This window comes from Gallinula chloropus (assembly GCF_964237585.1).
Source record: "Gallinula chloropus genome assembly, chromosome: Z".
NCBI classification, from domain to species: Eukaryota; Metazoa; Chordata; class Aves; order Gruiformes; family Rallidae; genus Gallinula; species Gallinula chloropus.
In genome coordinates, this window is record NC_140089.1 from 1,949,446 (window position 1) to 1,971,398 (window position 21,953).

Consider the following 21,953-nt stretch of genomic DNA (forward strand, 5'->3'; position numbering starts at 1 on the left):
ATAGGGCCACTGATGAACTGTTTACTGACTGTTATGCATCGTCCCTTAAAACTGAAAACAAGAAGATTTAAATTACAAACAGAAGATACTGACTGAGGGTATGTATTTATGTAAATTCTGAAACTGACTTGCTGGAAAATGTAAATGCTTGAAACATTCAAACTGGGTTGTTAGAGTAGATCTGTGACGTTTATGGTAAAGTACTAATTGGTACTAATAAAGAATATATATGAATTTTTATTGATTGAAGAAAATGTAGGGGATGCCACAGATAAATTTAAGAGCTTTTAGATAGTTATACACAAGCTTTGTTCAGATCAACTGTTTTATAAATTCTTATGTCTTTACAACACCCATATAAATTGACTAGCTCTTTTAACTATTGAAAAATGGATACATATTAACTTTGGATTAGTGTAATTTTGTGCAGGTCTGAATAAGGTATCTCTCTGTAGTGAGGACTTACATGGTTATTGCAGAAGCTCATTTAGAGCACTCTTTTTAAAACGCATATTGTGATTTGCAACATTTGCTTCAGTGCAGCAGTCCCCAATATTTATTACATTTGGCGCAGAACGCAGTCTGTTCTGTAATACAGAAACTCTAATAACCTCTCTTGACTCTGTGAAGGAAGAGACAGAAAATGTGGCCTGTCTCTCAAGTTGTCCGAATCTCTTTTCTCAGTACAACCAATCTGTTTTCTCTCCAGTGTTTATAATGCATTGCTGTCTGTGCACAAAAGTCTAACTTGAATAAAAACTTGTAATCACTCTGAGAAGAAATGGCTTAGGGAGATTAGTACAGATAAAAAAGTGAATTATTTGAAAAAAAGGAATGTTTTTAATGCTACTTGACTGTGAGTGTGTGAGTTGTGTCAGGTAATGCAAATAGAGACAGGGGGTGGTGAGGAATGCAGCCCACTTGGTTCTTTGCATATATAAATTTATCCTTGGTGCATGCTGTGATAGAAGAAAACAATGGAAGAATCATTCCACTCAGCCTTGATATCAAAAATCACATTATTTCTTCAATTCTTAAACACTTAAAAAGCAAAAAAACTTTAATTCTCCTATTTGGAACCAACATAGTACTCATATATAAAAATAGATTTGGTAACAAATCATGCTTCTGAAGGATATTCTGGTAGAGTTGTTACCATACTCAGTTTTGGGCAGTTAAATTTTAAAAAAATACATATATTAAATCTTAAAAATGTGATTGAAATATAAGATTCCAGCTTGAAACTTGTATGGCATGGCTTATTTAATTTTTAAATTTACAAAAGTTGCAAAATGTTACACTATTAATATAAAGAAATTTTCTAAAATTTTAATGTGACCCAAGGAAAAAAGTTTAACTCCTTTTTCTTTTGTCTGTGATGTCCCCCTCTCTTTCTCTCTAGAAACTTTAAATACAGCCTTTTAAAAAAAAATAACAGGATCTTTTTGGTCCAGTTTTTTTCTGAAGCAAAAGATTTATTTCATGTGATCAGCCAGTAGTGCACATTGTTTACACTGTAGTTCTACTTCTTGGCTGGTTGCACAACTCATTTGAGTCCTGTAATTATGTAAGAATTATCACTGTGCACGGTGTTCACTTGTAAGATATTTATGAACACTTGCCTTCTGAATCATGAAACCAAAGGCTAAGTGCTTTCTGCGCTGGAGAGTTTAATGTAAATGTCTTTACAGTAGTTGTTTGAGACGATGGGGAGGAGGAACCCTTTTCTGCATCACAAATCCATTGATTGTCTTTCCTCTTCACACAGTAATTTATGGCCTGGTCTGCTTCTAAAGAGAGATTTATTTTCCCTTGTGTGAATGCGTTTTGTTATGATTCCCTCCCCACCTTTTAACACCGTTGCCTCTATGATACTTTGAAATAGTATTCTTGACACTGTGTTGTCCCAGAAGAGATGCTAGAATCTATTAGAGTTCTCTGTGAGTATTCTCAAATCATACCCACGTGGCATTTCCATGGCATATAGAGACTAATGGTATAGAGGTAAATAAACTTCACCAGGAAGTATGAGATGGTTCTTTCATGAGCTGACAGCTGCAGGGCTCTTAATTGTCCAGTGATAAGGAGCTCCAGGCTGGAGTGGGAGAGTTTAGTTTAAGAGATCCTTCAGAAGAAGGAAGTTGCTTTCACTATAACTGTTCCTTTATTTTGCTTTCTTCTTCAGCAGAAGTGGAAAAATATTGGGGATAAATATGCTTGGTGATGCATCTTTTCACTTTTGTGGCATCACAGTTGTGGTGACTCGCTCTTCCTGCCAAGGAATAAAGATGCAACATTGATAATGTAAGTTCTCCAGTGAGACAAAACTGTACTGAAATTCAGAGAGGATACTCTGAGAAGATAAAGGCTACTTCTGAGCAACTAGTTGAAAGAATCACTTATATATGGCTTATGAATTAGTAACGGCTCCTGTCTGGAAAAAAACCTCAAAACACAACACAAAAAAACACCCTAAGAAAAGTATGTAGTTTCCCTGATACCTACAGAACTGCAAAAGAGTTAGACACAAAGTTTCTGTTCTACAGATAGACATCTACAGGTATCTTTCCTATCTCCTACCTCCATTGTGTTTGGTACTGCTTAAAGCCTAAATTATATATAATCTCTGCTTTTTTCAGTGCATAAATCTAGCTGGTATCAAGAAAGAGTTCTGCTCTGGATTCAAATTGATAATTAACTAGAAGTCAAGACATAGTCAAGACAAAGCATCTCAATTAAAGAGGCATTGTCATAGTTTAACCTGTTGAAGCTAAAATGACCTCACAGACGGTGGGGAGAGAATCAAAAAGGAAAAAAGAAGTGAAACTTCTGTGTTGAGATAAGAGACCATTTAATAGGACAGGAAAAGGTGATGATAATAATAATAATAGAACATCCCAAGCAAGTAATGAACAGCACGGTTTCTTACCACCCACAGTTGATGCTCTGCAAGGCCCTGAGCTGACCCACCTTCCAGCTGCCCCCCAGTTCTACACAACACATGATGCTGTATGGATGGAACATCCCTTGACCAGCCTGGGTCAGCTGTCTGGGCAGTGTCCCCTCCCAGCTTCTTGGTGACTCTCCTTTCTCCTTAGCAGGGTGGTGTGAGGAGCTGTAGAGTCCTTGGTTGATGGGCAACAACTAAACCACCCTGTGTTATCAACATGGGTCTCCTCCTAAATCCCAAGTGCAGCGCCACACCAGCTGCTGGGAAGAAAATTGCCTCTACCTCTGCCAAACCCATAACAGGCTTAAATCAAGGTCATAGAATCACATTCTTGTCAGTGTTTTGTCAGAGTCACAGAATCCCAGACTGGTGTGGGTGGAAAGGGCCTCAGAGCCCTACCAGTACCCCACTGCCATGGGCAGGGACACCCCCCTCCAGCCCAGAGTGCTCAAAGCCTGGCCTTGAATCACAGGATCCAGTGGTAGCCCCAGCTTATCTGCACTCAAGGATGCTCTAGATCCACTGTCCATGTTGCCAGCAAAGATATTAAACAGCACCAGTCCCAATACCTACCCCTGAGGAACACTACTCATCACTGATCTGCACTTAGACATCAACAGGTCCTTTTAATTAAAACTGAGAATACCATTTGTCTCTGTGTTATTCGTATTTCTTTTTTTTCTCCTGTAAGTGATCTTTTGATCACATCTTTCAGAATAAAAAAGTCATATGGGTCCAATCTCATACAGACAATGTGGTGGAATCAATATCTTCCTGAGCTTCAAAACCTTGCTTTGTCTAGCACTGCTAAAGGAGAAAAATACAGTAAGCTGTTAAAACTCTTCCTCTTTACTAGGAAGGAAAACAAAATGAAAAGACAAGCACAGGGATGTCTGTGCAGGAAGATAAATGATCATGAGGAGCCTGTTGCCAGCCCAAACAATTAAAAAAACCAGTAAAAAGCTGCTGTATTAGTAAAAAGCATAATGTCTTCTTCTGGAACTCTGAACACCACCTAGGCATATACCTCTGCATGTCATGGGCTTCTTAAAGATGGGCCCTTAGTGTTTTGGTGTCTTCTGACTCTGCTTATGAAAGAGTTTGTTAAACCAGCTTTGATTAGTCTTAAGTTAGGCCTGTGCATGAGACAGGCAATCTCAAGTTCTTAAATACTTTACCTAAGGCATAGGAAGCATTTTGTTTTCCCTTTTTATAGCTAGTAACCTTGACTGCAACTTTAAGTCAAAATACTAAGAAGCAACAGACTTCCAGATGATTAGAGAGAATGGTGTGTCCATATGAAGAAAATATTTTATATGAAAATATATTATGCTTTGATTAATTCACATAAACTTCAAATAGAATGCTAATTATACAGCACTGTGCCTCATCAGAAAAATCAATTACTTTTAAACTGATGTATGTGAAGCAGCGAGTTACGTTATCAAGTTTACTTTGAAGACAAGCCAAAAGAGAGGGAAACGATTACAGATCACATTCTTCTGCAGAAGCTCATTTGCCTTGAACATATTTCCTGTTGTCCAATTCTAACCTTCCTTAGACTGTTGCTGGTGTAGTGGAATATAAAGTTGCCATCCTCAAAATTCTGATTTATATTATGTTCTAGCAGCAACCATTTGGTGTACCTTAGAAATGTAAAACAATACTAAAACAGATCCCATGGGATCTACTGAATTTAAATTATTTGTATAATCTTTCTCTTAATTCAGTTTATGACAGGCAATCATCAACTTTTGCAAGTGATTTTTTCTTTGACTTGAAAGTGCCGGCTTCTTTAAACACAATTACAGTTGTTGGTTTGCTAATCCTGTGAGTCAATCTACACTAAACAAGAAGCTTATATCAAACCCTTGGCAGCTTCAGTGAAAATTAAAGAGCATGCTTTACTGTTGAGATTGTCAAGAGTGGAAATAATATTTGTCCAGTCGGACAGCTTGCTTTTGTCGTCGCTAAATGAAAGTTGAGATTCTGTCTCTTCCTTGAAAGCTTCTGTGTCAAGAAGGTAATTTGGACTGTTTGTGGTTTGACAGGGATTATTAAAATCAGATGAAGTGAAGGGAAGGAAGGGTGAGAAAGCAAAATTGACAGTGACACTCTCTATTATTTGCAGCTTGGATCATGATGACTGTGTTGATATGATAGATTCTAAATGTTAGGTTCACTGTTGGGATATGTTAAGCAGCAAATACAGTAAAATGCAGTTATAGATGTTTTTTCTGACTTAACACAATGCCATCCAGCATTTATGTTCATTGGGAAATTTGAAAGGGGGAGTGTAGCAGAAAATTAAAGACTAGTGGGGCACATGGAAGGAGAAAGGGAGTGGTTCAGAAAGAATTTAATTTTCTCCTTCGTGATTTGATTTAAGCCACAAATCTTTATCCTTTCTTTTCTTTTGTATTTTCTTTTGTTTTTTCTTTTCTTTTCTTTTGTCTTTAGTTTTGTCTTCTTTTCTTTTCTTTTCTTTTCTTTTCTTTTCTTTTCTTTTCTTTTCTTTTCTTTTCTTTTCTTTTCTTTTCTTTTCTTTTCTTTTCTTTTCTTTTCTTTTCTTTTCTTTTCTTTTCTTTTCTTTTCTTTTCTTTTCTTTTCTTTTCTTTTCTTTTCTTTTCTTTTCTTTTCTTTTCTTTTCTTTTCTTTTCTCTTTTCTTTTTTCTCTTCTCTTCTCTTCTCTTCTCTTCTCTTCTCTTCTCTTCTCTTCTCTTCTCTTCTCTTCTCTTCTCTTCTCTTCTCTTCTCTTCTCTTCTCTTCTCTTCTCTTCTCTTCTCTTCTCTTCTCTTCTCTTCTCTTCTCTTCTCTTCTCTTCTCTTCTCTTCTCTTCTCTTCTCTTTTCTTTTCTTTTCTTTTCTTTTTTCTTTTATTTTCTTTTTTTCCTTTTTTTTCATGCAGCTGACTAGTATACTTAGGAGGCAATAAAATTGAGGATTAAGAGTTGAGGGAACAGGTCATAAAACTTCTTTTTCCTATGACTTGAATTTTGGTAGGAGTTTTTTAGCATTAATGGTTTTGCATAAAGTGAGCTCAAGACTTAAAGATTGCTGTTTCACATCAATTTTTCATGGCTTGCATCTTGCATGTTATTTTTAAATAGTGATCTTTTCTGCCACTTCGAGATAAATAATTTAAAAATTTAAATTATTGCAATATTCATATAGCTGAAATTTTAATTGCTGAAGATACATTAGCTACACAGTGTATGCATCTTTTGGTGTCTAGTGAATATACAATGTATTATTTATTCTTAATCCTTTGTTTTATCTTTTGGTCGTATAGGTAAACTTTCATTTTTTGTATAGTCAAGGTAGTGCAAAGGTAACAGTTTTGATTAATCAAATTTGAAGGTTGCTCTCATTTCTATTTTGTTTCCTTTTTTGTTTTCCAGTACAGGAACTTTGTGAAAAATTCTATTTTTGGGCAATTTTCAGTGTAGAATCTTAGGATTTTATAGGAAATTAGAGAACAGAAAGGAAAGCAGGTGACACATGAAAGCCTTTGCTGGGATTTAGCATAGCCATAGCTTCATGTTTTTCAGTCAACATCGTGCAGCGTTTGAACACTTAAGCCATGCCAGTGTAGCAAGTCTTGTATCTCACCTTCACCTGTCATCACAGCAGAGTGAAGCAGATGAGCATCAGGAGTGATTCGTCCCCCAGAACAAAAGGGTAAGGAGAGCAAAATGACTGAGGGAAAAGAGGTTGCATAGAATTGTTTGCAGACTTGCAAAATTTAGGACTTGCAAAATGCCAGAGGGTGGTGTTGAGGACACGGTGGGGACACTGGTAAATGGAGCACACATGTGAGAGGAAGGTGCCAGACCCTGATGTGGGCTGGAGGGGAGAACACGAAACACAACCAACCACCCTGAAATAGACCCTGAAATAAAAGAGGGTTGAAAATGTGTGTCCAGGAAAACCTTAGAGGGAAGTAAAAGACACAGCAGGGAGTTACTCCATATGCTCAACAGGAGTTTTGTATTTGTAGAAGCACATACTTGTACTGTCAAGAAGTTAGATTAGAATTAGAGTTTTCTGTTTTGGTGGAAATAGCACCTACCAGCCCAAGGTCCTGCCTCACCTGCAGCTGATGCTACACATAGTAAGACTGTCCTTAATCAGAAGATCTCACAGTATTAGTAGGAGAAAGGAAAGGGGAAGAAGAAAACAGTATTCCTGGTTTAGTCAAATTTAAAGAATAGGAGTAAGTTATTTACCCAACCCTTGCTCTGTAGTAGAGGTAGTAGTGTGTAGTAGAATGAGGAATGGAACTCTCCTCATGAGGCTGTGAGTAGAGCAAATGAATGTGTGTATTTGTCATATAGGGAGTTAGAGATTGCTGAGTTGGTAGTGTATAGAAGACAGTTTCACACTTTTAAATAATAGTTTACATGAATTAACAGTACATTATCATTATTAAACAATGTTACAACAGTCCTTAGCAAGCTTATCCTAAACTGTGAGTGTACAGTACCGGAAAGCTAATGCAGCACAGGTGCCATTGAGGGTTTGGGTCCTTGATGTCTAAGTTACTGAAGCAGCCAGTCTCAAGCTCTTTAATAAAGGAAAGCATCAACCCAATGATCAACTTCCCACCAGATTTTTTCCTTTGTATTTTAGGCTTCTTGCCCTCTTCCTCAATGAGATAGAGAAGATGTCATTTTTTCTCAACAATAATTGCTTTTATTTTTAAGTATTAGAACTTCTTCCTGTTTTGCCAGGCACCTTTTCTGTTTATTCTGGAGGATTCTTCTAATTCCAACATACATATATCCTGCTTTATTTCCATACTTTTCTCTAACCTTGCACATTTTAGTGTTTGCACATTTTCTTGAGCCCCTTTCATGCAACCGTACTGCTCCTGTTTAGCTGAGTTACAAAATGCTTACACACTTTCAGCGGTCACGTTGTTAGTAGCCTTACAATGCTGTTGGATGCTTACGTGCTGTCAATAGTTATGATGTTTTAGTGACCTTGTGTCTCTCTTCTGTGGAAGGAAATTTTATGACATGCTTGAAATGGCAGAGGTGGGCTTGCTGTGCCTGGAAGCATAGGTTCAACGGTCAGTTGTGGCTGTGAGATGGCATTCTGATGTTAACGCTGGATAGGAAGTTCCAGAGCACCTCAGCATTTCATCACCTGACAAACAGCAATAATGGAAGTTAAAGACAAGTGGGGTTACCTGGAGAGAAGAAGAAGGAAGCTATCTGCCATTTCATGGCCAAGTGTCTGTCCATACCCTGTTACCTCCTTCAGCTACAGATAGGACACAATTAATTGTCAATAGCATCACGCTACAGCTGCTTCTTATGTGGCCTGTTGTTAACTAATAACCATGGTATGAAAGTGTAGAAGTGAAAGATCATCACTTTCAAAAAAATTGGAAGGATTTCCCTCTTTCCCCTGTAAGAAATAAATTTCATTTGGGACAGTGATAAATGTCAGCTCCATACCTGCAAATCTACTTTTGTATCTCCATGTAATCATTTGGTGATAGTATTCCTTAAATGCTTGCTGTGTACAAGTACTTGCAACTTCAGAAATAACAATTTACAGAGTATGTAATTAGAAGAATATTTTAAATTCAGGTTACAGTTTGCATGGATTACTCTAAGTTAGTGCTGAGAGCTGACCTTCCTGAATGCATAGATTTTACCATGTTGCTCAGTCAAATGCTCCTAATGTTTAATATAACTGTATTATGTTGGAGTCCATCTCTGTTTCCTTCTGCCTGGTATTTGCCAAAGGGGACATTAGCTGGATCAGGCTACATTCTGAAGAGCAAGGAGAGAGAATAAATTCAAAAGCTAGCATTTCAGTATTCACAGTATTTCCAAATGCAGAAGGTACGATACTTATTTAGAGGTTCAGATCAGAGTAGATCAGAGGAGATGCACCTGGCAAAGGTGAATGTGAATTACTTTGTTTAGTTCCAGAGTTAATTTCAGATTCCTGTTTGCTTTTTCATGTTCCTGTGCAATATTTCTACAGTTTTATTCTCGACATAAACAACATAAATGCATTCACAATTTATACAATGTAGTATTTTTATTGCAAGTATAATACATGTGTTTAAATTTTGCACCTAATTATATAATTTTTTTCAAGAATCTGTTCGCATCTTCATAGAATTTTCTTGACTCTTTTGGTAGGTTTTTCCATGCCTTGCACTTGTGTTTCTGAGTAACTTCAGTTGTCAGTAGGACAAAGGGAAATGGTCATTAGTTGTTTAATGGGAGATTTGTATTGGAGATTAAGAGAAATTTCTTCCCTGAAAAAGTGGCCAAGCAATGGACCAGACTTGCCAGAGCAGTGCTGGGGTCACAATCCCTGGAGGGGTTCACACTTGCAGATGTGGCACTCTGGGACATGGTTTAGTTGACATGGACAGACAGTTGGACTTGATCTTAGAGGTCTTTTCTGCCCTTAAGGATTCTGTGATGTTCTGTTATGTTCTATGATGTTCTTATGCAATATGCAAATCAATGTTTTGAGAACTTATTAAGAAACACAGATGTTAGCAGTGACATAGTTCTCATTCAGTGGAGAGGCATCCCTCTGACTAGTATATAGTTTGCCACTCTGGTTCTCATTCCAAGCGAGGTTTCAGAAGTGCCTGATGAACATAAAACTCTCTTTAATCATAACCTGTGTCCTGAAATCCTCCCTTGGGCTTTTGTTCTGGCAAGGTTCACATCCCTTCTGTCAGTAGACCATTCTGAATGCAGTAGCTGACACCTCCCAAACGGGTTTAATGTCAGGAAATAGCTTTCATGATTGCTTCAAAACACTGTCTTGAGTCTGATGAGGTCTCTTCAACTCAGCTGGTCGTTCATGCTCCGTTGTTTGTGTCCTGGGTTTTGGCTGGGATGGAGTTAATTTTCACAAGAGTCTGGGAGGGGACACAACTGGATAACTGATCCGAGGAAGCCAATGGGTTCATACCATGACATTGTACTCAGTGCATAAAAGTCCTTAAAATCTCTCAGAACGTATTTGTTCAGTATAAATGGTGCCAAAGTGTCTCAGAGTCTTCATCAGGTTGCCCTTTCTGCTTCTGCCTATCAGAGGTGCTTCCCATTGAAAACATCCCAATTGTTATTCATCTACCAGACAGCAAGCATCCTATGGGCAATTCAGTTGTCCCAGGACAATCAGTTCATCTTCCTGCAGTTAGACAACAGGCAGCCTCAAAGAGTTGTGTCCTTATTTTTGCCGAGGTGTTTTCCAAGTGCCTTATCTAGATGTCTCTGCAGTCCCTACTTACTAAATGCCCTTACCATAATTATGCCTCTTGTTCTGCTCATTTATCACTCCCACTTTTATTTGGTTACTTTTTGTAAGAAGTTTTTTTGGAGAGTCACTTTCTACTACTCGACCAAATACTCTCAGGCAAAATAATTTGTCTCTTCTGGGCTTCATCATGAGTTTGCTGGTATACTTTGAATAAGAGCAGGGAAGTTTTCTTTTGAATTCAAAGGTGGAAATTGCATCCATAAGATGATTTGATCTGTTGGCTGCTTTGAAGATGTGAGTGAGAGACAAGAAACATGATGTTTCCATTGCATATTCCTGGATGTGGAGTGCAGGGGAAGCAAACAGATACTTGTTATTCAAACAAGACTTTGTCTTGCAAGCTTGAAAACACCTAACATGTTCTAACTCATGTGTGTTCCAGCGTATATATTGTACATGGTAAAAGAAAGTAGGGTGTCATTACTTTGTTTTGGAGTTTTTTTCTGAAGGAAACAAACAGAAACAACAGCTTAACAGTGCTTTTGAAGCTAGAAATGGTGGGTGGATAAGCAGCTGCATATGACTGCATTAACCTATAGTTTCTTAAGGATGTATTGGGCATTAGACAGTATGGCATGAAGCCTTTACAAGTTGAATTATTGGAGAAAAAAACAATTTAAACTTTTGATTTAAGAGATGAAAGATTAAAAAAGGGGGAGGAAAAATGGACTGTTTAATGGACATTTACAGTTGTCAGTAAAACGCTTCATATGACCCTGTGAGAATGTAGTAAGAAGCTTTCATAATAGTATTTGGGGGAAAAAAAAATCCATGAGATTTATACAACTAAACAAGCCTTTAAGCTTGTAGCTATAAACTTGGACCCACTTAAGAGACATCTCAATGGAGAGTTTCTGTATTTCATTATAAAATTGACATTTTTCAAACTCTCAGCTTTAAATAGAGAAGTAATTGAAAAAAAATAGAATGTGCAGGGGTACTGAAATGCAGCCTGCTCTTTAAAAGCTGTGGTCACAGGCTTTTTTTTTTTTTGTAATTCTTCTTAAATATAATAGTTCTATTGGAAAGCTATTTCCTGTTAAAATTCTAGCATCTCTGTATATGATCTACTGAACTGTAAGACCTCAAAGGTCTTGGAATTTCTTTCCTTTAAATACCATTGTCCTCAAAGAGTATTGTGTCCGGATGGAGGATTTTTCCAATAAACAAGAAGAGAAAAGGCTTTTATGGTCTTCTACAGAAGCAGCTAGCATGTATTTGTAAGGTTTTTAGTTGAAACTGGTATATGTTAGGTTCTTTAGCAGTGTGTTAAAAGATTAGTTCCTTCAGTACAGTCCTTATAAATCTGTGCAATTTTAGACATTAATGACAAGCAAGATAGGAAGGCTGTAGAAGGTGGTTCAGGGCACACATTTCTGAGTGAGATTTGGGGGTTTATAAAGTATTGCCTCTTCTTTCTGAGTTTGTTAAGTGACAGGAAGTGAGGAAACTCACATACTATCCCTAAATAGTGTCTCTTATTGCCACAATTGTAAAGACAATTTTGCAGTCGATGCATTGTTAGCCTCTCACATAGGAGATCTCTTACATTCTTCTCCTTCAGGAAAAAAAACAGTGCTGGGCAGTCTTTCTCTGGAAAGCTAATAATTTTCCTTGGACATTTTTTCATACAAGTATGCAAAATTTACTTATTATCCTCAACTGTAACTGTAGGAAATAAATACTATATGCCATTTGGAAATTATTGAAGTTATTATATATTTTCTTGGCAAATACCATTAGTTGTAGAGGGAGGATAAGAAAACATATTGTCAGGTTTTTTTCTAACTAGGCTTCTTAGACTCTCTTCTCTATGCATTAATTATTACTTTAGTCAGTATTTTTATGCCTGAAGAGTTTTAAAAAACATTCATAAAGCATATCCATATGACAGTGAGATTGATGTAGTCTTAATCAGGGACAATGGCAGAAGAGGATTTTATGCTGTGTTGGGGGGACAGGAGAGGCAGAAAGGTGGATTATTGAGTTTTTTGGTAAGGTCTTAAAGCCTATCTATAGAAGACATTTTGCAACAGGTTTATCCCTTTTTTAACTTATTAAATATAATAGAAGTGCAGGCACAAAAAGAGTTCTGTGGGAAGAGGCATACTTGGATCCTTCTTTTATCTCTACTAAGGAAAGCCAGAAAAAGGATAAAGAGGAAAAAAGGCATACTTGTATATAAACTGTTGTCACACTTAGGGTTTTAGTAGCTGTAAAGAAGAATAAGAAGGCAGGGAAAGCCACTGATTTTTTCACAGGTAGGATGCTTAATGTTTGTGGACTTCTTTTCTAAGAATGGCTTGTTTCTGAATGTTGAAATCTTGGATATTGTACACTGTGGGATTCCAGCTACAGGGTAACTAGCTGAGAGACAAAGATGATACAGGTCTGTTTCACTCAAGAGCTACACAGAAAATGGCCATTTCTTTTCTTCTGAAGGTTATGAAATCATGTTATGCTTTATTCCTTTCTTCTGACATAACTCCTCAGGAGTTTCCTTGCAACTCCAGATGGCATGTTCCTCTTTTGAAGTCACTGCCTTTGACCAACAGTGTTTGATTAAGTTTATGTAAATTAGAATTTTCTCCTTGTCTTTGAACAGCTCTTACCAGTCCCAAGTAGCAGAAAAATCTAAAAAAACCCCAGTCCTGATTCCTTTGCTTTTTATTCTCAGCATTTCACTCAAAGAATGAGGGAAAGGCAGTAGGGAGAATTCATGGATCTTTAGTTTTAAATTCTTGCATGTACATATGCCTTGAAAACAGGACTAAGTGATACAATTTGAGAAACCCACAGATATTAAAAGTAATGGCATATGCCATTTTTCAGAAATATGTGTTAGCTGATTTTCAGCATGGGAAGATCTCTCAGAGAACTACATATCTGGCCCCTTTTCAAGGCTTTAGACAGCCCTGATGATTCAATGGATGATATAGCTGCCTTTAGATCACAGACATACATTCAGATATTACAGCTTTAGATAGAAGACACAGCTTTCTGCTTCATCCACAGTGAGGACTGTGTTTCTTCAGTCCCGCTGTGGTTTGTATCTCATTCCCACTCTCTTATTTGCTGTGTCTTCTAATGGCAGAATTTGGGAGAAAAGCTTTGTTCAATACGGTTACAAATTTAATTATAGATACTGAGAATCTCTCTTTGAAAGATATAAAGGAAAAACGTGTTAAGTGTGTGGTGAATAATAACCGATGAATATAAAATTAACATTTAAATGTACGTTTAAGACAACAGCAAATGTGGAAAGTCTGCTGGGGGAACATTAGAAGATGTTTCTAATAAAACTTGTTTCAAAGTTATTTGTGGCATTCAAAATATTTTGTAAATACTACCCCTCATGAAGACTATTTTTCATGTGCATTAATTGCATTTTTTTTACTGGATCTATATGGTATTCTTCTTGTAAAAGTTTCCTATGCTTCAGGAAAGTGTGAGAAATAGGAGAATATGAAAGGCAAATTGGAAAATTTAAATAGAGATCTTCAATACCTGCCTATTAGCAGAACCAAAACCGGGTTATATTCTTTTATAGACAGAATTCTTAGGCTCTTCCTTTTCTTTTACCAGTCTTTATTTCGAACGGTAATACAATTTTTAAAGGATTTTTACCACAGAAAATTGAGTAAGAAGCTTTTACTGTGTCAGAGTAGAGCTGAAGAAATTACAGTTTTTAAATGTATTACTCGTGTAAGCTCTATGTGGTTTCAAGAAAAATTTTAAATATTCAGATGATGTGGACTCCACAGTAGTAGGAATTTCACATTGAATAGTATTATCTCAAGCCATTGCCATCACTGTTGCTGCCTGCTGTGCGATTGGAGATGGCATCTTCTGTGCTGTAAAGCAGCTGGGAACAGTTGTGCAACTAAAGATAGATAAAGGAAATCATTGTTAAGATGATGGTTTGAAAGTGTAAACCAAGTGATGAAAAATCTTGTCAATTCTCTCATCCCCTTTTAGTTTTACAAGGATGCTATGGCAATAAAGAGATATCTCCTGTAAGATAAGCAGCAGAAGCAGGAAAAAAAGCTTCAGTGATTTGGCTAGCTCTCCAGTGCTGCAGCTTGAAACACCCCTGTTTTCAAATCACGGGTGCACTGACATCCTCTTTTTAAAGTAGTGCCAATGGCAGTAATTTTCTTTTATTGTCCTGGATGTGGGTGGAGTGAGAGCTGTAGGGGTAAACCTCATATAATGTTAAAGTAAGTTTTCAAATATTTAGATCGGCTGTAAAGTAACAGTCCAGAAAATTTGATTGCCGTGGTGCTTGGATTGCACTGGAGCAATGAATTTTGTGCTGACATGTGGAATCTTACATGTGGAAAAAGTGTTGCTGAATGAATAAATGTAGTAGGTAATAGTTCCTAAGTATTCTATATGTACAAAGCAATGTTTCAATTAAAAATAAAAATAGTTACTTAAAAGTTGTCTTGAAATATACTGCAGGTAATGTTTGAAGTATGTGGAGGTAAGTGTCTCATCATACATGAGCTAAATTTTCCGGAAGGCAAATCCTCTGAGGAGCTGGGAGTGTTGAGCCTGGAGAAGAGGAGGCTGAGGGGAGACCTTCTCCCCACCTCCCCTGCCCTGCCAGGAGGGTGCAGAGAGGTGGGCGATGGTCTCTTCAGCCAGGGGACAGGAGATGGGACAAGGGGTAGTGGGCTCAAGCTGCCCCAGGGCAGGGTCAGCTCAGCTGGGAGGGAAAAGTTCTTCCCTGGCAGAGCTGTCAGGGCCTGGCCCAGGCTGCCCAGGGAGGGGCTGAGTCCCCAGCCCTGGGTGTGTTTAACAGAGGGGAGATGAGGTGCTCAGGGATCTGGTTCAGCACAGGACAGGGATGGTTGGACTCCAGGAGCTTAAAGGGCTTTTCCAACCTTGGGATTCTGTGATTCTATCATTCTGTAAAATAGGATTTTGGCACTAACTGAATTAAATTAATGACAGGTCCTGGGTTTTATAACTCTTGAATGAATTCTTAAAGACTAAATTGTGGAGTTGTAAAACAATGAGATTCGGTTCATACAGGTCTTGCTCCAAAAATCAGTGGTTCAAAAAAACCAGTATCAGTCTGCCACTTTTTTATCTACTGGAGAGGTTTGTTCAGATATTACTGGTTACGGAGAATAACAGAAGTTTTGATATAACCAAAAGATTTTTTTTTTCTGTAGTAAATCACGAAGCCAAATTATCATAATGGAATTGAAGAGGATTTCTTGGTTTTACTTTTCATCTATTAGACACAAACTTGGGATTTAATTATCTATGTCAAATAATTTACATTAAAATTATTTGGGGTTTATTTAATTAAGGTTCTTAATGGCAAATCTTCCATATTCTGGATAAATCTGTTATAAATTGCCTCATCTTGCTTTAGCAGGTCAGAAATACTGGGAACTAAGACCTTCTGCCCAAGTATACATCATTTACCTAGTGTGGCACCCCATAAATTGTTGGTTCCATTAAGTATCTGCCAGTGCTGAAGTAGTAGATTCTGTTTAGGTTCAGATAACTTCTTTAGATTATTTCATACACAGTAGTGTGTGTATAAAAGCCTGCCCCTGGATTTTATTGCTGCCTTAATGGTTTATTTTGTCTTTTTCTGAAAACCTACTGTATAATTTGCTGAAGTAGGTGCTATAGTGCTTCAAAGATGGATCATTTTGCATCTGCCTACGCCTTCTTAGTCTACTTGGAGTTTGCATAAATATATACAGGGCATTTGAAAACCCGTGGAAGTTTAAAGTTTAGTTGGAAGTTTAAGAAAGTGTGTTCGAGCGTTATGACAAACCATAAAGTCTGACTTTAAACTTGCTGCTTTAGCTCTGCTATGATTTTCTTCAGCACATGCATAGTATAATTTTTTTTTCAAAGGACCCAACAGCCCATTAAGTAATTTTACACTCAGGCAATTGACATGGGGGAAACCCCAGATGAACTGTAGTTTAAAACTGTATTTAGGGTTTCATCCCTCCCCGCTCCCCAAGCTGTTCTGTGTAGCTACAATACAAAATCTGCCTGACATTCGCCATGGTTGATGCTCTCCTGTGATAATCTGAAACCCACTGAAGTCAACACAAGAATCTGCACTTTCTGAAGTGCCATTGGGAAGTAGAAGAGAATTAAATACTGAGCATTTATCAATAAACAAGTCTGCCAACGTTTAAAAGTTTCTAGAAATGCTGGAGTGGATTTGTATGCCATAAACATGACCCAGTAATATTTTACCATGAATAAGGAAGGATAAAAAGAATCATGTTTGTGTCAAAATGTGGGAGATGTCTGTTAGCTGCCTATCTACAATATGTTAGATTATGAATCTTATAGTTAAATATTGTGGTTTGTACATACAGAGAGGTGTACATATGGAGATTCAACAAAAGTGCTCATACAAGAATCTATTGAATTTTTAGGTCTGCACAGTGTTGACAAACTATAGGCTAGGCCTGAGAATAAATGCTTAATGTAGTGAACATAGACATTTCAAACTAGTCTTAGAAATCCCGTAGAATTTCCTATGTATGTCTGTAGTAGAGAGTTTTTACAATTTTATTTATGGAATTATTATCAGAATGAAGAAATACCCAATTTGAACTGAGTATCATTTTAGGTGGGGTTTGACAATGAAAAAGAAAACACCAAAAAAAGAGAAAAAAGTGTAAAAAACAAAGAAAAGGACGTAAACACTATATGAATTGAGGAAGCAAGAAATATCAGTTGTATCAAATTGAATGTTCCATAATCTTGTTTTCAAATATCAGTTTTAAGGTCAGGCTTGTTATAAGTGGGGAATTACTACACTGAAGTTTAAATAAGATCCCTGGAAAATGTTTCTTTTTAAGCTACTCTGTACACAGGGTCAGTTTCTTACATAGCTACCAAAAAGATTGACAGCTACATAATTTTAATAGTGAAGAATATTCCTCTAATATGTTTTGAAAAGAACTGTAGCTGTTACAGATAGGGACACACTGAGTTGCATCTGAAGCGGGTTCTCTGAGACCGTTTGTCTCAAAACATACAATATTTCACTGCAGTAGTAAATAGAAATATGGTGGTTTGATACTTTTTATTCATCATAATAGCAAGTGTGAAATTGGTCTCCTTTGCAGAAGAAATGGGTCATTACTGTCTAAAATACTTGGAAAGAATTTGGAGTTTCTGAACAGAGTTCTTCCCTCCTATCATGACAAATAATAAACATCAGAGGAGGGCTGTGTCATACTGGTTATCAGGGAGCAGACCTAAAGGGTGGTTGTAGGGAGGTGGGCGATGGTCTCTGCAGCCAGGGGACAGGAGCTGGGACAAGGGGCAATGGGCTCAAGCTGCCCCAGGGCAGGGTCAGCTCAGCTGGGAGGGCAATGTTCTTCCCTGGCAGAGCTGTCAGGGCCTGGCCCAGGCTGCCCAGGGAGGGGCTGAATCCCCAGCCCTGGGGGTGTTTAACAGGGGGGAGATGAGGTGCTCAGGGATCTGGTTTAGCACAGGACAGGGATGGTTGGACTCCAGGAGCTTAAAGGGCTTCTCCAACCTTGGGATTCTGTGTGATTCTGAGGTTACCTGAATAGCAAGGGAGGTACCTTCTCAGGTGGTGCCCATCCTGCCACTCCACGGGTGGCAATGGGGTGAGTCCTGCAGTGATAGTCTGGTCCCACAGGTTGTCCATCTCTTTAAGTCTCCTGGTGGGCCCTGGCACTGGTTGCACTAAATAAAAGCAGAATTTTTGATCACTGTTTAATTACTTTACATCTTGATATCTTTTCCTTCTGAAAATTTCGCTTCTTCATATGATAGCCATACATTTTAGAATCACATAGATTTTCATAAGCTACTGTTGACCACCTAAAACAGTGTTTGAAAATTGAATAGCCAAATGTTGCTTCCCCCCCCATAAACCATGACTGCAAGGAATAATTACCTTGTTTTGACAAGGGAACCAAAGAAATATGACATAGAAGTCTTACAGGAATTCATACGTGAAAACTAGGCTGTCATGTTTACAAGGTGATTTTTTTCATATGGTGAATTTTTTAAACAGTAATGGTCTGTAAACTATACTGGGTTTTTTTTGTTCTGTGGAACGTAGCTTCTTTTGGCTATCCTGTAAGGAAAAAAGTTAGGAATAAATATAAAGTTTTGGTTGTGCAGCTCTTTTATGAAAACTCTGAATCACTCCAAGCTATCCTTATTTTTGCAACACGTATATCTATGATATGCCACCTCTTACACCAATCATTGACTGTTCTTCAAGCGTATCTGAATAATATGTTGTGGCTGTTGAGATACATTCTGTATAAACTCTGGGATATTTCTGAAAAGGGAATGGATTTAAGTGGCCATGCCTGAATTTAAGGATACCTGAGTGATCGACTGTTTTTTACAATATTGCTTTTATCTCAGCTCTGCAAAGCAGGGTTTAATGTGTTTCCACTGGTTGCAGAACCTTCCCAAACTGGCCTGCTGTTTTGTTGGGTTTTTTTCCCCTGAACAACTGACTGAAGTATTTCAGCATCTGGGAGAATGCTTGTTAACTTCTACTTTTAATTAGAGTGCCTTTAATTTCAGCAACATCTGTTACGATACTTCGAGCCTTATATTCAAAGACTGATCTTCCCTCAATGTATTACGTGACGTATTTGGTTTACATCCAGGCTTCTTAAACAGAAGGGTGACTGAATTTCAGCTGCATTCCAAAAAGCCTTTGAATTGTTATTTGCAAAGGGGTGTTCTGTAGCTTCTGAGAATTTAAGATAATTATATATCTGTGAAATATTTCATAGTATGGTGCTGTTAACTCAGATGTGCGAGTTACTAGGCTCTAAAGGACCTTCACATTTCTTCTAGCTTGTTTTTTGATAGAGCAAAACCAGTAGTGTCATTTATCCTGAATAAATGCAATTCTGCTACTTGTACACCCATATTTGACCAAAATCATCATCTTAACCTTGCATCTTAACCTGTATTTCTTTTGGAGCATGTCTCTGAGAAATCTGTTTTTCTAGTTGTGTCTCTAGGTAAATTTCCAGCCAACAATGTAATTGCTGCATAAGAGAATATTGCTTGTAAGAAAAATAGTGTGTTTATTAATTCATTATATTTTGTTGCCCAAACATTGCGTGCATCTGAATAGTAACATTCGTTCCTCCTGTTGCTAATGTGATATGAATAGTATAATTAAGTACAAAATAGTATACATTAAATTACTGCTTATTAAGAAGTTTCCATTTTTCCATGTAATCTTTTCTTCAACTTCAGTATCATCACTGGTTGTAAAAGCAATTTCATTGTTTTTCAAAAAAGAGAAAAAAGCAAACAACCAACACCCAACAAAAAATGATTTGATGATGCTTTGCATCTGATATAATGAGTTCTGGGACTTAGTCTCTTAGCTTGAGTAGGCCAGTGGATTTGACCTGTGTTTTGGCCAAGTACTTGTTGAGTAAAATGCATACAAACTGAGATGATACTTGTTTTCTGGTGCATTACAGTGTTTTGTTCTGGATTTTTACATCCTAGTTGTTTGCAATACTGTGCTTAATTTCCAGAAAGCAATTACTCCTTGGACAGAAATTACAAGCACACTGTTTTAACAAATTTATCCTGTAATGTACTTTGTGATTTATTTTTATAGTTTTCAGCTATAATAGTGAGAATTTTATTTCTGTATCTTATAAAAAGAAACAGATGAGGAAAACTGCTATTTTGATTAAAGAACCAATTTATTTAAAATACACAAAAAGCAAGATAATTTGAAATTTATCTCTACTTTTATTTTACACGTGTCCCTCTGTAGAATCCCTATTCAGAAGCATGTACAAAGTTTACTGTTCAACGCTATTTTCTGTTTCCCTATATAAACACTTCCCTTATTAATTCCCTATATAAACACTTCCCTTATTAATTCCCTATATAAACACTTCCCTTATTAATTAGAACAAAATGTTGTGTATATTGATACTTACAGTCTGATTTTTTTTCATGAATTAACCACTTTTCTCTGTCTGTTTTACAGATTCCAAGAATGGAATGGGGAGGAGAGTATTCTCTTGATTCTTCCAATCTAGATTGTTTGTTAAATGTCCTTCCTGGTGATTTGGAGTTTCAACAAATCCTTAGTGATCTTGATGAAAAAATAAAGAAGAACTCTTCCAGGTAAGGAGTATTTTATTTGTACCCAAAGTATTAGTGAAAGTCATTATATTTAGGGGGAAATCCAGCTTTTCCCTTTTCTAGTTGTAAGTTAAAATTCTGATAATTATTTCAGTAGCAAATTTTCCTTAACCACTTAAGCATTTAACAATTTTTAATACCATATAATTCTTATGCTATAATCTTTCTCTGTATGGTATTTTTAACTGTTGAATCATCTTAGGAATTATTGCAGTAGGTGTGAAGGAAGAAAATGTGTATTCCCATGACAGTTGTATTTCCTAGAGCTATGAGGTAGAAATTTTATTCACTAAACGAGCTACAGAATTTTACAAAACTGCACAAATTTGAGCTCAGTGTGGTCTTTAAGCCTTTCTAATGGAAGTGGAAAAGGCAGATAAGTTAATATATGTAATCCTTCTTAGATAAGCCATTATTTTACCTATTTCAGTTAAAACTGTTTTGCTGCAGTAGAAAATAATTGTTTTGTAATATATTTCATTGTCCACTTCTTTGTAAAATAATGGCTTCCAAATATCAATGCTGTAGAAACAGTGAGTACTGAAAGAGTTCTTTGTTGATGTGGATATTTTGCATGACTACAAAAAAATATATTCAAGGTTTTAAAAAAGTCATGGCAGTGTGTTGAGGCTAAACACTTTAGTACCTTTAAAATACTTTTTTTCTCTGAAAGGTGGTCTCAAGCAAATAAAAGAACTGCCCATTAAAAATAAGGTGTATATTTAGAGATAAAATTAATAGCAGAATTTTGTGTTAGATTATGAAAAAACTTGCCTTTGGGTAACAATGCACAGTAGAGAGTCATATCATTTCAAAGAACACCCTTCATGACATCTGTTTTAAGACCTTGGAATTTTAATGGAGCCCACATTTTGGAGGTCTTTGCCTGCTCCCAAACAGCTTCCTAGAGAATGGAGATAAACCATTCCAGTATTGCACTGAAAACTGGTTTCAGTCATGTCAGAATTACTGTATTGCTTATGCTGGGCTGAGACACTTCTCTGGATTTTTATTTCTATTACTCAAATCTCATATTTTGAGCTTTTGAATTCAAAATCTTAGTGTTTACAAACGTAGTTGCAATGGTAATAACCCCATGGTAGCAATGATAGCAGAGATCTGAGATATATGCTGTTGTGAAGCACTGCACCCTGCAATTTCATGTTAAAATTTTCCAGCTGTTATCATCAGTGAAATGTGGATACTTACACCGAGTTTTGTTGATGTCATAACAGGGGTTTTGGTACAGATGTTTTCAGTTGCTGTGGTCTTAAATGTCTGGGAAAAGACCCCAGCATTTTAGCAGATGTGTTGTCATCTCTTCAGCTACCAAATAACAGTGATTTTGTCGTCATTATGTGGATACAACCTCAGAATTAGAAAAATTATTATCAAGATGAGTCTTTGGAATGCATGCTTTACTACTCTTTGTTCTTCATGTGTGTAAAATATATGCTGCTGGTTGAGAAAACCTCTTGCCATGGCAGAGCAGTGCAGCTACTTGTTCCTTTCTCTTG

At 37.0% G+C, this 21,953-nt stretch overlaps 1 protein-coding gene across 1 annotated transcript in view; it reads left to right on the top strand.

The window, feature by feature from the left end:
* Nucleotides 1-20,287: 20,287 nt before the first annotated feature.
* Nucleotides 20,288-21,953, top strand: part of KIAA0825 — a gene marked incomplete at both ends in the record, with an annotated part of 220,325 nt that continues 218,659 nt past the window's right edge. Inside the window, one exon of the mRNA XM_084278315.1 lies at nucleotides 20,288-20,418. Coding sequence (XP_084134441.1) covers nucleotides 20,288-20,418 — 131 coding nt within the window. The remainder of the gene's footprint in view (nucleotides 20,419-21,953) is intronic.